We start from the raw sequence: 17,780 nt of genomic DNA, 5'->3' as shown, positions 1-17,780 counted from the left end.
CTACAGATCACCTATTTAAAGTTCTTTCAGACACTGGTTACAGGAAAAAGATAAACTGCTACTACCTTTTCTAGTTTGTCACAGTATTCAGCAACTAGTATGCACACCATAACTATGTGAGACTTCCTGGCAGTAAGGAATCCTTGCTTAAATATGCTAACAGGACACACATTAAATTATTAGTTATAAAAATGGTAAGTTGTATCATCTTAAAAAAATATTTCTTATATTTCTCTTAAGTAACAAACCACACCCATACCTCTGAGTGCTCATCTCTTTCATCTATAAGTCTTTTTAAATGTAGCGCCATATTTTTCAAGAGAGGTTCAACATACTCTTGTGTCAATACAATGACATCCATCCACTGCAGGTCAAACACATTTTCCTGATTATGAGTTACCTACACAGAATGAAATGGAAGAGAAAAAAAATATCCTCTTTAAATTGTAAGCGTAGGAAGGAAGCACAAAGAAAAAAACCTTGAAAATAGAGGAAATTGTATGTAATGGAATAGTTGCCTGTCTACCTGGAAGTAGTACCTTGTACTTATGGCAAAATAAAAAGCAAAAGGCGATTATTTCATTTTTTATATATTACATATCACATACACAGGATTTGAATTACGTTTTATAAATAAATTCACATACAAAACTTTCACTTAACCAAATTTGCTGTAAAGCAACAAACTTGCTCCCTGGCACTGCATTAACAATGTAATCCAAAAGAGCTCGATCATGAAATCTTTTTTGTGAATCAACTTAAAAAAGTAAAGGCATTTTTTCCTTACAAAAAACACTAGACACACAAATCACATATTTGATTTACTTGCTTTTGACCAGATGCCATTATTCTTCTTACAGGACAATATTCCACCTCTGAAAAAAATTAAAAACACAAAAAACCCCAATATACCTCTTGAATATGGGCTGCAACAGCTGCTCTAGTATCAAAATCCAGACTTTGGATTCTTTCAATGAACTCTTCTTTCTTCTGACACTAGAAATGAAGACATCTATTTTATACATTCATATATATATACACACACACACATAATCACAAGTATTTTCATTCTTCCTTTGTATTTCTAAGAGCTAAAAGTGATAAAGCTGACATTATAATGATCACATTACTAAATTATTATCCAATAATTTTGTTGAGCAATAAATACTTGATTTATGACATGTCACAGTAATTGTAACTTTCAACATTAATACAGTGACAGAGAAAAAACAGGTATTGAAACGGAGCAAGGAAAAGGTTTCTTAAAATAGCTACTTCTTCAAATTTTATGATAGTGAGTTCCACAGGTTTTTTTTTTAGCGTCCTTCTCTAGTTGCTTATTTAAGTTGTTATGAACACATAACTGATTCTATTTTTTCAGTTTAATTAGCTGATGGTTCAAACTTTCCTAATAAGAACAGCATTCTATCAAAAAAGTTACTAAATACGTGAAACAGTTTCAGTAAGATATATCAATAGGATAATTTTTCGGTACTTTACCATTTTCTTCCTTTCTTTACAGTATCAGGTAAATGGACAGTATTGCAATTAATAAAATATTAGAAATCCCACATACACAGTTTGCTATATTCGTACAATAAAATGTAAGAGGGTGTACAGTTGTAGCCATTTTAACTGTAAGAATATCCAAATTTTCAAGGAACGCAATGGTACCACTAGAGGAAGGAAGTTACATACCACCTCAGCTATTGTCCTGGTTTCAGTTGGGATAGAGTTAAGTTTTCTTCTTAGTAGCTAGTACAGTGCTGTGTTTTGGCTCTGATGTGAAAACAACGTTGATAGGACACTGATGTTTTCAGTTGTTGTGGGGTAATGCTTATACTAAATCAAGGACTTTTCAGTTTCTTGGGCCCTGCCAGCAAGAGGGCTGGGGGGCCACAGGAAATTGGGAGGGGACACAGCCAGGACACATGACTCAACTAGCCAAGGAGGTATTCCATACCATATGATGTCATGCTGAGTATATAAACTAGGGGAACAAGAAGGAAGCAGGGGCCATCCAGCATTACGGCATTTGTCTTCCCGAGCAACTGTTACTCATAATGGAGCCCTGCTTTCCAGGAGATGGCTGAACACCTTCCTGCCAATGGGAAGTAGTGAACGAATTCCTTGCTTTGCTTGCGTGTGTAGCTTTTGCTTTACCCTATTAATTTTTTTTTCTCTCAACCCTTGAGTTTTACATTCCCTTCCAATTCTCCTCCCCAACCCTCTGGGTGAGGGCAAACGAGCAAGTGGCTGCATGGTGCTTGGTTGTCGGACAGGGTTAAACCACGACAGGTATTAAAATAGTTAGAAAAGAAATCAGTAACACTTAAACCATTTCATACAGATATAAACATAATTAAACTTACCTGAACCGCACAACCAAGTAAAAGCAGGAGGAGTTTTTTTATTTCTTCAGTACCTGGCTCTAAGAAGAAAACAAGAACAAAAAAATGGTAGGTGCAGAATGGTTATTTGATCTTCTTCCCCTACCCTTCAGAAAACATCAGGTTTTCTCATTATTTTCACATGTTAACCTAGTTTAGAAAATAAAAAGATGAAGAAAACGCCGTCTTTCCAGCTTTCAACTTAGCCTTTTTGCCATCTAACTGCCAACTTTCACTGTTCACAAACAGGGTTAAGATCCATAATAGTTTCAAATGGAAAAAAACATCACTTCAGTCCCTTGTAAAGCAAAACTTCAGACTGGCATTTTCAAAAGTGCTTTGCAGACCTACAATCAAGTTTTCACTTTCTCAGTTATCTCAAGGTTGTTACAAAAGTGCTTAAATGATCTGCCACTCCCAAGCCATAAGAGTTAGGTGACAAGTTCATTTAGAACATTTTATAAAGCTGAATTAGATATTCATCTGCACATCTAAAAAACAAAATGTATTTCCAAATCTGCTCTTAAGCATCTTAATCTCCTAAAGAAGCTTAAGTTAAAGAACTCTGTTTACAGATTAGTAAAGATGTTTCTTACTTTTTACATTCAAAATGTCCTCATCTTGCTACTAAATATATGCTATATCTAGAATAAAAATGCCATAAAGTAAACACTTTAAGGATGGCAAAATAGCTTTAGGCTAGCTGGAATTAGATTATTTGTAGTCAAATATAATTTTGCTTTACTGAAACAGAAAACACTATCCATTGGGCTACCTAGGAATAAAAGGGTCCTAACAGCATCCTTTCTACAACATACTCTGGGTTTTAGCCAATAGTTTATGTCATTGTTAGCTAACCAGACAAAAGCAATGCCATCAAACATAATAACGCTGGGTCTGGATAGAAATCTGACCTTTATTCTGCAAAACTGGACTCCTGAGACACAGCTGACGTAACTACTGCTGATAACAGATTCAGTCTCCGCCCAAACAGCAAACGGTGAATGTCTGGCATGTACTGAAGTATGCACAGTCATTTTTGAACCTAACCTAAGTTACTGAAGTCCCTTTTTTTTTTTCCCCCCCCAAAGGTTTCAGTTTGTAATCACAGATGATTCCAGTGACCATGAGACAATTACAATAATCTAAAAGAAAATTCAACCAGAACCTTCCTTCTGAAATGGCAGTTTGCAATCTTCTTCTACATTGGGCAACTAGGTCTGTTTGGGGCAAACATCAACATCAGAAAGATGTAACCAGTCGCTTACAAGCACTTGAAAAACTGTCTCCTTTGATGTGACCCATTTTTGTAAGTGAAGTAATGTAAAATCCTTCTCAAAAAGTTACAGATCTAAGATAATCTTGATCAAAGGAGGAAATTAAAAAGCAACATACAAAAAACCTAAACAAACAGACACAGAATCTTCAATGATTTTGACTAGCTTTCAGTAAAGAGTCAAGCCTGCTGCCATAGAGCAGAGATGAGTGACAGATGCTAAGCTTCTCCACCTTCCTCATAGCTTCAGCAGTTCTCTGTGCATTATAACATTAATTAGAGAAACTTTTTTCCACTTTGACTCAACCTACTTCTCTTAGAGGGAGATATGTATAATCCCAATGAACATGTAACGTTTAAATTTTTCAAAAGAGGTTTGTCAAGTAAATACGTTACAAAGAACAAGGACTCAAATGGGGGATCTTTATTCATTTATACGGACTTCTTCTATCCCAAAAATTCAAGTTGTGAAGTCTTTCATACAGAAATAGAAAATACTGATGCACATTTCCATCAGAAGCATGCTACTTCAGCTAAAGAAGGGGAACTCCACCTGGCTGCCTGTCTCAATCAACAAAGGTTAGCAATACTGTAGCTGAAGGAATGCAACCCAACATCTCACATCCTATGTTCATTTACCCCAATAAATTCATCACACTTTTTTTTTTTTTTTTAAGCAATTCCTGAACTCTTTGGATGCTCATTTGCACACTGCTTAAACATCTCTTGACTGGCTTTTAAAAGCCCATCTGAATATCGTTTCCATGTCTCTCCCCCACATTCCCTGAAGGAACACAGCAAAATACCGAACCACCCCAGCCTCCCACTGCTACCAACCATCTTGTATGTTTTTCTTCCTTCTGCTCCACTGTAAACACAGAAATTGATCATTCTCTTCTACACCCTCCAACCTGCTGCTTGAACTTTGTCCCTGCTCTATCCTATCCTTCGCTCTTCCCTGCACTCACTCATACTTTCATACCCTCTTTAGCCTTCCATCCTCCCCCGGCTTTCTCCCTCAGCAATATGCACTTGTTTTAATCTTTCTTCTTCCTCCACTAAAGAACACTTGCCTCATCATTTTCTCCTTTCTCCTTTCCTCTGTAATTTAACTTAACATTTACAGTCACAGCCTGTAGCTCTTCTCCAGTTTTCTCCTCAAACTGGCCTCCTGCCAATTAGCTCAACTGAAACGTTTCTTGATGAAGTCTCTGATGACCTCTTTTTTTACCAAAGCTCAAATCCAGTATTCTATCTGCATTTTCCTTGATTAGCCAACTGCCTCCAATATAATCAAACACGTGTCTCTTCCTGAAATCTTATCTGCCCTTGCCTTCTCCAATTTGTCATCCTCTGGTATTTCTGTACTAAGCATTCCTTAAGAGCAAAGAAGTAAACCTGGGAGACATTCCCACAAAAAAAATCACAGCTACAGTCTAAGCTTTAGTGGACCACATCTGAAGCATTAACAGAGAATCCACTTTTGCTATGGGGGCTTGCCTTGATGCAATCAGATTTACACAGCAAGTCTCTTAAAAGGTCACTGAGGTTTGATTTTGCTACACTTGCCCACCAAAGGAAAAAGCTTAAAAATCCCTGTAGGGATGAGGTCCTTTTCAAGTTAACACAGCAAGAACAGTCCTAATTTTCAAAGGGGAACAGTTCTGGATGGACCCCAATGGAACAGATCTATCTTCTGTTTCAGATCAAAGTCCATGATGAACTCTGGCAGGAATCCAAAACACCTTGAAGAATATTGTCCATATATAACAATTATTATTTTTTTTTAATATGTGGGCTATGCTACAGTAAAGTCTTTATTTTCTCACAAATCCAGTAAGGTCCCCACAGGAGAGCAATGTGTACACCAGCAGAGGTTCCAGTTGCCAAACCACAAAAGCTGCACAGACTTAGCTGAGGTCCCAAAACAGGAAGAAGCCTTCTTATTAATGACTAAAGCATAGGGGTAATGTACAAAAATAAATACTAAGCTATCTTTGTGGGGTTTTGTAGTGCATTTTTAATACAATATCAGCATACTACACAATATTGTTAAAGACATATTTTGCCTCAGTATCTTGAAGAGAATAAAATAAAATGCCACTACAAAAACAATACTATGACATGGGTGGATTAATGTGTTTTTTCACTAAATCTGGTTTCTAGGCAAATCCGTGGAGTCTTTCAAAAACCTTAAGAAAGTCTGGAATCAAAATGTAAAAGTACAATGCATTCTATTCTTTTGGAAGAGACCACATTCACACTTCTTGGTGCATATGACAGATTACAGTATCTACACATATAAAAACTTAAAAAGGCTGTGACCTCAGAAGCAAAAGCAGCAATATTCAGAAGCAGAAAGTAAAAATAATAATAAAATAAATTAAATCAAGATACCTACATAAATGGGATATATGCAGATGGGATATGGAAAGTATCAACGTTATGAACCCTGGAATTGAAAAGTGAGGTAACACAGATGGCTCTTCTTGCTCATGAGAAAAGTCTTGTCTCACATACACGGAAGCATGGCATATAAGACATCTTAAATAAATAAAAAAAGCCAGGGGAAGCTACACAGCCTGTTAGAGTAGTTCCTAACCTCTCTGCTGAGGTGCTAGAACATCAGAAGTAGAACACCTGGGACACATTAGACCCAAGTAAATAAATTCTGCCCAATCCATAGTGGCTCCATGCAGGCCAGGTGTGTCTGCTCCGTGCTTCTGGAATTGAGAGCATGGTGCAGAGATTCCCAAGTGGCTGTGGATAGTCAGCTGGGTCCATACAGGCTAATTTTCTTGGTCTGAAAATTGCAACTCTCAGAGCTGGAAGCAGAGAAGGTGGGAGCATGGAGAAGACAGCGTCAGTTCAGGGGAGAAAGCAAGAAGGTAATTGCAATATTTTTCAGGTAACGATGTAAGAGAAGCAGGAGAGTTTTGGGGAAAGAAAAACAAGGATCAGGAGTTGGACCAAGTGAGATGCACTGAACTGCCAATTTTCTCAGGGGTGGCTTACATCAAGGATGGTTAAAGTACAGTAGTTGTGAATACATGAAACTTATACTTTGTCATATCAATAGCTCACTGGTTGCTGGGAAACGCACTTTGTTTCAGTATAAATCCTAATGACAGCCAGTGCTGAGGTTTGGACAGAACACATTTTTGTAAGGCGTGGACCTTTGGTGTGAACAAAGAAAATGTTACTACTCATTATTAAACCACTTATTTGCTAAAAGTATTTACACAATCTTCTGTTGAAAGGCTCAATCCTATATGCATTTTATTTCCAGTGAAATAATACAAATTATTACACTGATATAAATTTTCATCTCAGTTAAAAATAAACTTACCAGAAAAAGGATTTTTGCCAATTATTAATACATTTGGCAAAGACATCATGATCAACTGCTGCAAATTCTCCTATAAAAGTTAATTAAAATATTATTTAAATCATGTATTAAACAAAAGCAAACATCAAATACTACCCACCACTAAAGAGAAACTAGTATTACGTAAGTAGTTTAAAATTTTTCAGGTTTTAATACATACATGTTCAATAATTAATTATTTGGAGTCTAATTAAAATTTAAAAAAAAAAACTTACAAGTAAGAATTACTTCTACAAAAGCCTTGGTTTACTGGTTTGCAAAAGCATCTCAGCGTAGTAAAATCCTCTCATAACAATGAGCTAGCTTATAGATCTTAAGCCAACTAGATCCTGTGCCTCAGAACGTAGCAAAACTCCGGTAAATTATTAGTATTCATGTTTCTCTGGCTAGCTTATTGATAGTGCCAACAAAATCTAAGTTGCATTTATACTATAAAAGATTGATTTTCTCCATTTCATGTCCATAGTCTCGGTGGCCTTGCCAAAACGTGCATATGAAAATTACACATTGCAAATTTTTCTGCTGCAGATACGCTGGGCCAGTCCTGAATATAAAGGTACAAAACCCTGTCTGCATTATCAGGCAGAGTTTTAGTTTGGTAAGTCCCACACACTCAAGCAGCAGCTTTGCCTATCTATTCTATAGATTGTATCAGTGGATAGTCAGCCAGTAATGGCTGTAATCAGGTCAAATCCCCAGTCTAGACAGAGCATATAATTCTTCTGAAGCAGAATAGTCTTCCTCCTGTTACCAGATGTTTATTCACAGCAGATGCCATCCTATCAGCAGCTCTGGAGTCATGCTTTTTGTTTTCCCACAATGACAGATTCATGAATACATAAAATGTTCATACACAAAAGCAATGTATTCCAGAACCATCACGGTTTACATCCAAAAGGCACATACTAGGTGTCAAGCCAAAAGCCTAACATAAGAAAAGTGAACTTGCTCCATGTCAAATTTAAAAAAAATGACAGGATTTCCTGAAAAACACCTATAGCAATTATTAGCTATAGCTATATTTGAAAGGTGTCACCAGTTAACATCGTACATAATTTTATCTGAATTGATTAATGTTAGACTGAAAAATATGTACTGTCATTGCACATGCCCAAGACATATTATAAGGAGGGAGAAAATAGCTTTTTTTGCTATAATATAATAAAAATAGCCCACACTAACTAGCTGTGACTTGTACTTCTGAGATCTTGATAAAGAAACTTTTCAAATTAAAAGAAATTAAGTGCACCACAGGAAGTTTTAAATCTATAGAAAACATAAAATGTAAGAAATTCAATGAGTGTTTATAGCTACTACAAACCAAAATCACGTATTTTAAGAAGGGGGGTGGGGGTGGGGGGGGCTTTTTTGTCGTTTGTTTTTTTGTAATAGCTCAAATAATTCCATGCTGCTATTATAAAGCTTTTCTTACTGTGAAGCAGAGCACAAGCATGGGTAACCAAGAAATGTGTCTTCTGTGGACTAGTGACATTATCGCCTCTTTTCACACCTCTACCTTGCTTCACAGATGTCTACCACCTTTTCTGTCACACAGTGCGAACTTCATCAATAAGCTTGGTGCAACTGCTCTCTATCTCTGTTTACTTTGAAAATGACTGCTTCTATTAAAAACCTGAAATTGGAACCTGTGTCCCAAAATTCACAGAGTTCTATTAACTGTTGTTTAACCTGCAAAAAAACCCCACCCTATTTACAAAATTCTGCCTTGCTTGTACAAACTTTTTACAGTTCATTGGCATTTTTTTTATTAAAGACTCACACATCTGTCAAATCAGGCTGACAAAGCACCCATGGGAGTCATGGAAGCTCAGGGCTTCAAAACTCCAAGCCTACCAAAACTTATAAGGTGGATCAGTTCTCCTAAATCAACTGCTGAGAACAATTACACACTCTTATGCTGCCAGGAAATGGATAAGCTCCATTTGGTTTGGGATCTGGTAAGATTCTAGTGATGCTATAAGGAAGTGAAGCAGCTTCCCTGGAAAAAGACGACACAATTGTAATTGCAGAGAAGAACAAAGATGATGCAGGAACCAAAAAAAATGTATAATCTCACAAACACTTTGATTTTGAATGTTATATGCTATCGCTGTAGTTTTTTTGATAAGTACATATACAACACTGATGCAATTTTTTGCTATACTTAGAAAATGCTTTCCACAGCTGTTATAAAAACACATGGAATAAACTAGCATGGACAAGCTCACAATAAAAAAAAAAATAATGTTAATGAGTTAGGATAACAATGATAAAAATTAAAAATCCCCATATCCATTAAGATCTTATTCCTGCTCTAATATTCCAGATATTAGCCAATCTCAATACAGTGGATACTTTCCACATTTCACTACTCTCAGATCTCGGGCATCCCACTGAGATCATATACCAAGCACAATGCCTGTATGGACAGCTTTCCGAAGCACCCAGGTGTGAGGGCTCATGCCTCTGTGAAGGAGTAACCCAGGCTATGAGAGACTTCTCAGATGGATTCCAAGGCATCCGTCAAGCCCTAGCCTTTCTGCCTTGGGTAATTTCACAGGTGACAGGAACTTAACTGATCCCTTCTTGAAAACAAGTTTACTGTGCTACCTTGCTAACCCTTGCACAGGCTGGGGAAAAGTACCAGCTGCCAGGCTGCAGTAAGTCTGACAGGAAACAAAGACTACAGTCCATCTCTTAAAACTTCTCTCCAAACCAATAAATTACCACAATGTGTAAACCTCCCCGTATGCATGTGAGCTTGCCCGAGTCAACACCAACACATGCAAAAAGCAATTTTAAATTTGAACAAGCATTCTAGTTTGGCCTTTACCCCTGCTAAAATGCCAGACCTGCAATATTTGCAAGTTCCCCCTACTTGTACTGTCTGCAGAAGTTGGCATCTCACAAGACTAGAAGACAGACTGGAGAAGGAAATGGGGGAGAAGCATAGAAGTTCTATATAGCTTACACTTACCCAGGACAAACTTGAACCACTAAAGGATGGTGACTAGTTTTACCATTGATTGAGTAAGAATACTTTTTTGTTTTAAAAAACTGTAATAAATAATTTCTCACACAAAGGCTTGGAGTGACATTCACAATCCTGAATAGTTTAAAGGTTAAGCTACATAAATGCAAGCAATTCTGCCTGATACTGCTGCACTAGGACTGGCAGGTACTGTAAAGTCAAAAAAGCACAGGGAACGCTTTGTATTCAAATAAGGATCAATCCTGTCAGTGTTTGTGCCTTCTGCTGCACCAGTTGTGAAACACTAATGCCTGATCAAAAATGACTACCATCAGGAGATGGAAAAGCATATGGGTCCCGGCAGGCAGCACTTACACCCACATGTAAGAGCTGCCAAGAAAAGAATGATGTGAAGCATGCATACATGTGAAGTGCTAGCTAGAAAGATGTACAGTGGTTGACCACTGCAGTAAGTGACAGTTGAGGATTTTCACTGTACTTTGGAGTTTTTGAAACCATACACTACGTGTATACACGAGGAAAAGCATGCATCAGTACAGGCTTTGCTGTGATGCTCTGTGGGTGGCAGATCAAAGATTTTCTCCCAGATCTTGACTCTCCTGGCAGAAAGGAGCAGGGAAGGGTGGAAGGGCACTAGAAGACACACTGTAAGGGACACTGGTGAGATGTGCAGTGTCCTACTACAGCATGTCCATGTGTACACCACTCTATCCAGGTTCTGCTTCTAGAAGGCATAGTAACCAGCTCCTACCTATCACACAAAACACACAAAAATTCAATGGCTATTTTATAGCTCTAAATTAAGTCATCACGGTATTTACTATGAATTCCCATTTGATTATTTTCACCTCACTGATTTTTTTCCTACTGAAAATCAAATTAATTCTAAAACCAGTAAAATTAATCACATTCTTTTTACAAAGACTCCATTGATAAGACTAAATGCACATGTAATAATTTCTCATAGGCACAAAAGTTGCTTCAATTCAGAAAATACCAACCAATACCACTTAATATACTATACGAGCAACTGAACATGTAGAATATCTATTACATAAACAGATCATTGCTCACATACAAGTGTTTCCAGATTACTATTATAGCTATAAATAGTGTGATAAAAAATTTGACCAGATTCATAAACAACCATCCATACAAGTATCTCAAAATATTAATCTCATTTTTGTTACACTTAAAGGCATAATTATAAAAGAATACTTAGAAACAATTCTAGGCAAAACAATACAAGAAAGAATTACTGACCTGATAGTAAGTTTTAATTTGTTTCACCAAAATAGACAAATTTTGAATCCTTAATGATGCATCGTTGTTCACTTTTTTGTTTATCCTCTGATTAGCAGACTTTGGATTACTGGGGGGAAAAAAAAAAAAGAATTAAACATTCTGAACATTAATCTTTAAAGTTCTCTATATAAAAAAAACTGTACAGTTAATATGTTAGTGTAACAACTTCTTGTCTTGGCTACCATGCCTTTTTTTTCCCTCCAGAAGTAAATAAGGAGTTGTGGAAGTAACTACCAAAGGCAGAAATAAATACCTGGAAACATCTGTCCCTGATACAGCTAGTCAGACCAGCACCCTTTTTGGCTATTAACGCAGTATGTAACTGGAAGCACCCATCACAATTACCGGAGAATGAATGGAAGTAGAAAGTTTTTGTGGTTCTGCACTTCTCCACAACCAGCCTCATCCCTGACGGAATACAGAAGGCACAACGCAGCTGTAACGTAAATATTCCAGCACATACTGCAGACATAAGGAATCATTCTCACTGATGCAGACAATTACGAATAACAGAACTCAGTCTGGCTACATTAACAAATGTCTGCATACTGAAAAACTACACAATGTTGTTTTGCTACCATGAAGCACAAAAATAGAATGTAAGTTCTAACTTTTAGAAGAATGAGGAATATGAAATACATCGTGCTAACACACACTATATTATTTTAAATTTATTTACAGATGACTGAAATCTGTCAACAAAGAGATTATTAATTGGAGTTTGTCATGTACTTTCACATTCTACCAGATTTTTCTCTGGTTTATCTTGGCTTCAGAAAAGAAATCAATCCCTTTTTCCTTTACAAAATAGAAAGGATCTGAGGAAATGGAGATGAGTTGCCCTTTTTCAATACCTCATAACATACCAAGTTATTAACCACACACAAAACAGTGTGACAACCATTCATAGTGATTTTTCAAGAAAAACAATGCAGATTCAGTGCAACTCCCCCACAACACCCTGTAAAAAGCTTAGAGAATTCACAAGGGACAGCCCATGTGAAGTTCCTTAACTTTTACAAAGATACTTGATCCAGTTGCACAATGCAACTTTTGATATTTAATGATACTATTGTATTAATGATATTATTGTCAGATAAACATGCAGCTGGCTGGAATACTGCACTCACACAAGAAACTACCAAATTTTCACTGTCGAATTGTAGGTTCCTGCAAGGGTGTGTGTCTGCTGGGTCTGGTTTTATTCAACATTGTCATTAATGATGTAGACAATCAAATACAAAACACACTCACCAGAACTGCTCTTTCCAAAACTTGGGGGGGGAGGGAGCCCCCAAAAACATAAAAACAACCCTCAAAAAAACCCCTTCAAAGACCACTATAGCAATTGAGAACGATCCTGATAAAGTCCAAAAGTGGTGTGACAGCAGTTCAATAACAACTCGTACAGACCAAGGATTATACCTGGGAATCAAAGGCATAAAGAGGAGTAACTTGCTGTAACACAAAAACGACCTGAATCTTGCAGTGGGTACAACCAAATACCAAGGGAAAAGAAATGCCATTGCCAAAAACCCGCTAGTTCATCATTTTTCATACAAGTGTTGTCTAAAAGAGAGGTAGTTACTCTACACATGGTACAGATGATGCTTCGGTTACTAAAAAGCCACCCCTTCAGGGAAGGTCTTGTATTTGTACTTTTTCCACAGGTGAATCCCCTGGGTTCTAAGCAGCATGCAAAGGCTCACCACAGGCCCTCCCTCAACTACGTGGGCATACCGTATTGCCAGGTGGTGTACAGGTACACCTGCCCCTGGAGAATGGGAAGTGCCTGTCGAAAAGCACATCCATCACAGAGTGTACACCTGCAGAGTTCCTTAGAAGGACGATGAATGGAGCAGGTTACAGGTCAGCATGAACTGCCCTGGCAGGACACCGAGGACCTGCAACCCAAAAGCCACATGCTACTGATGCACATAAACTGAAGGCTGTGTAGAGGACACAGAAAAAGAATATGCATCTTAGAGAACAAATATATATAGTTTCTTTTGACAAAATATGTAAGTAGTCTATAAGATCATCAATATAAATATGATTCATACATTTCTACACAGATACTCGATTCAGCTGTAACGCATAAGTGTGAAGAACCAATACCTCAAAATGAACTCTTTCCTCTACTCCACTGAACACAGCAGTATCGTGACTTATTTTAACGCAATTTATCACTTCGATACGTAGTTTCACATATTCTTTGTATAAGTGTCACTGTAGACAATACTTACAACTTTTTCATTTAAGTTATCTAAACAAACTTTTATTTGCCTTTTACAGCTTGCTTTGGGTTTAGCACATTAGAATTTTTAAAACATGTATTTATGTCTTTTCTTCAGTTTATTGCTATCAGATTTTCCTGGCTTGTAAGCATGAATAGAAATAACATAAAAAAACACTACTGCGAAAGAAAGTCAGATCATATATAAAACACACTTCCAACACAATCATTTTTTGAAAGAAAAGCAGCAAGCATAGCATCTTTTTTCTCATATATATGAAAGTAAATCCAGGAAAATTAGGACATGGATTCTTACACAGGAAATTGCCTCATTCCTAAATGCTCATCACCACGTTCCTAAAAATATTATTGACAACTGAAGTATATTTTAGGATATATTAACCAAACTGCATGACTAAAATGTCACCTTGGATTTATCAATTCAGCCAACCTACAGTTGCAAAAGAAACTAAATGGGCTAAAAATTATCGTACTTCGCAGATGGGCAGAACTGAACTCCTTTCCAAACTGAATTCATTCACATTTCTTAAAATTCAGAAGCGAAAATCCAGGATAAATCCTGCTGACCTGATGGCATACAGAGATCAGCTGAAGTCTCCTATTTCTACATTCATATCTCCAAAAGGCTGATTTGGGCTCTTAATCTTCATCTTTAATCTTAATGACTATCGGATTATCTCCAGGCTTTTTCATCATCTTCAGCAGCGTTTCTATGGCCATACATTTTAGATGACTCTCCCTTTAGAGCACTCAAAACAGTGGGCACTAGTTTCCTGGATATTGTAACAGCTCTTATTTTAGTATCAACACAAAAATTAGTGTGCAACCACAAGAATTCAAAACAGCAATGTCAGAAAAGTTCAGGTGTTACACTTTCTCATTTCAAAAGCTGTACTAGAAAATTTAGACAGATCTCCTAAGAACAAAAACTTTAACATTTGCATAGCACTGAATTTTTGCAATGGCTTGTAAACATAAATCGTTACACACTTTTAAGATAAATTGTTTCTATCCCAATACTACAAATAGGAAATGAACACAGAAACAAATTCCTGAACAACAGCAGAAACAATCAGTGCCGAAGATATCTGTGTGGAGGAGGAAAAAGAAAAGAAGGTGAGGGCAGTGAGAACCCAAGATTTCTTAGGGGACAAATTCTTAGTTCCCCACCTCTGTCACCACTGCCATCTTCATGTTTTGCAGAACAATATTTCACTATGGGGACTTGCACACACCAAAGACACATCACATGAGCACTGTGTTTTATTTGATGATATGAAAATAAAATTTTAAAGTCAGAAGTTATAACATTTGGGCAAGATCAGGAACTCTAAGGTGTCATTATACTTGTACCTGGACTTTGCTCCTGAATACCATCATTTCAAATGATGCACTAAAAGGTACTAATGGAATCTGAACACTTTAGTGGACATTTGGCAACAGTGCTACAGCAAGTGATTCTTATGTTTCATCTTCTCCATCTTAATCCTTAGAAATCCAACAGAAATCAACTCTACCAAATAATGCATTAACAAAGATAACCAGAAATTTGGTGGTATTAGTCTTGTGTCAAAGTTAATGTCGATACATATTAAAGGTACTTTTAATCTTTCAACTACTGTTGAAAATAAAGTAACTTAGTAACTTTATTTCCACCAATCACTCCACATATCCTCCCCCCTGCCTTTTTTTTTTTCCCCCCTTTTGTTATGTAGTGTGTATCTTCATCTATCAAAACCAACTCAATGGCTAACACACATTCTTTGTATTTAACAGACATTCCAGTTTTGTTTTGTTTTGTTTTTTTATTATAAAAGTTAAACAGTTTTGGGTCAAAATGATTCATTCTTATATCTTAAAACGGAAAGCATTCAAGTGTTTGGAGATTTTTTTTTTTCTTTGGCATTAATTGCAGGAAACTATTTACGAAACTGCAAATTTTGCCGAGAAAACTTGGGCCACAGATGTGCTCTGGAATGGTATCTTTACCACTTGAAAAAAACTCACAGTTCAGTTATACAATACTCTGCTAGTACAGAGTCAAAAATTACAATCAGAACATCAGCCCCAGGACAATGTGGTGCAGAGCAGATTTCTTTTAATAACTTTAAATTTTTCCAAAGATTATGGTGACAGGTCCAACAGAAACCCAAAACTCAAAATTCCCTTAATAGTTTTCAGTTTAACCACTTCCTTTTGAAGACCAATAAAGTTCTGTTACTTAAATATCAGCACTAACACTGCTAAACTCTACCAATCATTTTTAATGTAATTGAACATGTACCCTAAGTAACTCATCAGAACTAGTATTTCTTTGATTTTGTCGCTTTCTTGTAAAGATTGTCGTAGTGGCTCGTTATTCTTCAAACACAGGAGGTAAGTTGCCTTTGAGACTCTCAATCAGTACATGCTTGCAATGACTAGGATGACTTTGACTTAGAAAAAAAATTTTCTAACTCTTCCCAAAGTGAAAATCTGCTGTCAATACCTTCCAGTGAAAACCAGCCTTTAGCTCTGTACACGGTAATTTAAATCTTTCTAACCACGTGATGTCACTGAATGATTATATTTAATAAACACCAAATATTAATAGGCTACCTACTAGAATGACCCACATGTAGAAGCGTAAACGTTTAAAATCGAGACCACTGAAGAATCCTTCAGTGTTTGTATTTATCAATGTTCCCTAACCTTCAGTCATTGATTTCTAGCTTTCAGATTATGTTTGAACTGTCAGTTTTGGATTGCAATGTACATTGAATAGCCAAGAACAGGCCTGACAGATCACTTCTCACACCATGTGCTGTTACCAAAAGGACTGTGATTAGGTCCTTCAGCAGGACATTATTTTAAAGATAAACTCACCTTCATTCCCAATACTGATAACCAGGCCTCATTCTCTCAAAGCCTCCAACTTTAAAGCTCAGTAGTCTCCTTAATCCACAAAACACCATTTTAAATAATCTTCATTTAGTCAATGTGGTCCATCTCAAGTATTGATGTCTTAATTCGTTCCTCTCAAAGAGGAAATAACATAGCATGACGTTAGCTACACATTTTCTATCACAGGTTGTTTGTATAATTGTATTTTGTCAGACTGGTCCAAGCCAGGAATAAACATAGTAATTTTCTTACCAAGCATTTGAAATAACTGTATTTCATTAGTTTTTCTCATTAAAGTCCAAATATTTTTCACACAAAGATAAAATTCTAAACATAAATTGCCAAAATCTGTATTGCTTTCAAGAGCACGCATCTTTAAGTTAAATTAGTTGCCAGAAAATATAAAGTATTAGAGATTTTAATAAATTACCTGTATCCCTATGTTGAATTGTTTAATTTTTACGATCAAGAAAATTTTGGTAATAATTACATTTTTATTAATACTAAAAAAATCTGCTTATTAGAATACACTTGGTCCAATACCACTGAAATAAACTAGTACATGGTATTGGGAATAGAAAAAGATGCAAATGAAATAATTTTGAAAATAAATCTGTTCTAAAATAGACCACTGTAGAAGACAACTTTAGAAAACAGTTTTTTTTAAAAAACATAGGATTCTAGTGGCTACTGTGCTAGTTACACTATAAACATTTTTAAGGCAATGCATGCTCTGAACTCTGAATTGCTCCTTTTATTAGGTGGACACTGAAGTGCTTCAGTGGCAAATAGCCTAGCAAAATAGGGCAAATCTGTCTAGAAGTCAATAGGAAGCAGAGCAGTAAAAGATACCCTTAAGCAATTTTACATTTAAGAGCAACCTACTTATGACAAGATACATTAATTTCAATAGCAATAAAAACAGATGAGAGCATCTATCCCAATAATGCATTAGTTTAAAAGTACTGATTACAGAGAACTTCAGTGATTTTGAAATACTATCAGTGTCATTAATTACAGATTGAGACCTCATATAATCAGGGATTATGTGTCTTTAATTTTTCATTGACCAAAATCTATCAGAAATGGGAATGTGATAGCTTAATGGCTTCATGCTTAAATCTATGCAGACTGCAAACCAGTTGTGTCCTCTCTTGCCATCTGTTCCTTGATGGTACTTAATCATTAAGTCTAGTATTACAACAGACCCTAATTTTAAATATATCGTTGTTTGAATGTATTTGTTAAGTACAGCGAAATGCTGAAACAAACACTCTGGGAAAAAAAAA

The 17,780-nt window shown here is 36.4% G+C and overlaps 1 protein-coding gene across 15 annotated transcripts in view; it reads right to left on the bottom strand.

The window, feature by feature from the left end:
* Positions 1–17,780, bottom strand: part of CCDC88A (coiled-coil domain containing 88A) — a 79,997-nt gene that overhangs the window by 48,816 nt on the left and 13,401 nt on the right. For all 15 annotated transcript variants that reach the window (XM_056357471.1, XM_056357470.1, XM_056357473.1 and 12 more), the window contains 5 exons: positions 11,310–11,418; positions 7,016–7,085; positions 2,373–2,431; positions 913–996; positions 260–400 (listed from right to left, as the gene is read on the bottom strand). In XM_056357471.1, the coding sequence (XP_056213446.1) occupies positions 260–400; positions 913–996; positions 2,373–2,431; positions 7,016–7,085; positions 11,310–11,418 (463 nt within the window). The remainder of the gene's footprint in view (positions 1–259; positions 401–912; positions 997–2,372; positions 2,432–7,015; positions 7,086–11,309; positions 11,419–17,780) is intronic.

The sequence above is a fragment of the Falco biarmicus genome, chromosome 12 (assembly GCF_023638135.1).
Source record: "Falco biarmicus isolate bFalBia1 chromosome 12, bFalBia1.pri, whole genome shotgun sequence".
In the NCBI taxonomy this organism is placed as follows: Eukaryota; Metazoa; Chordata; class Aves; order Falconiformes; family Falconidae; genus Falco; species Falco biarmicus.
Note: the sequence above shows the minus strand (reverse complement) of the source record. Positions and strands in the feature narration are given on the sequence as shown.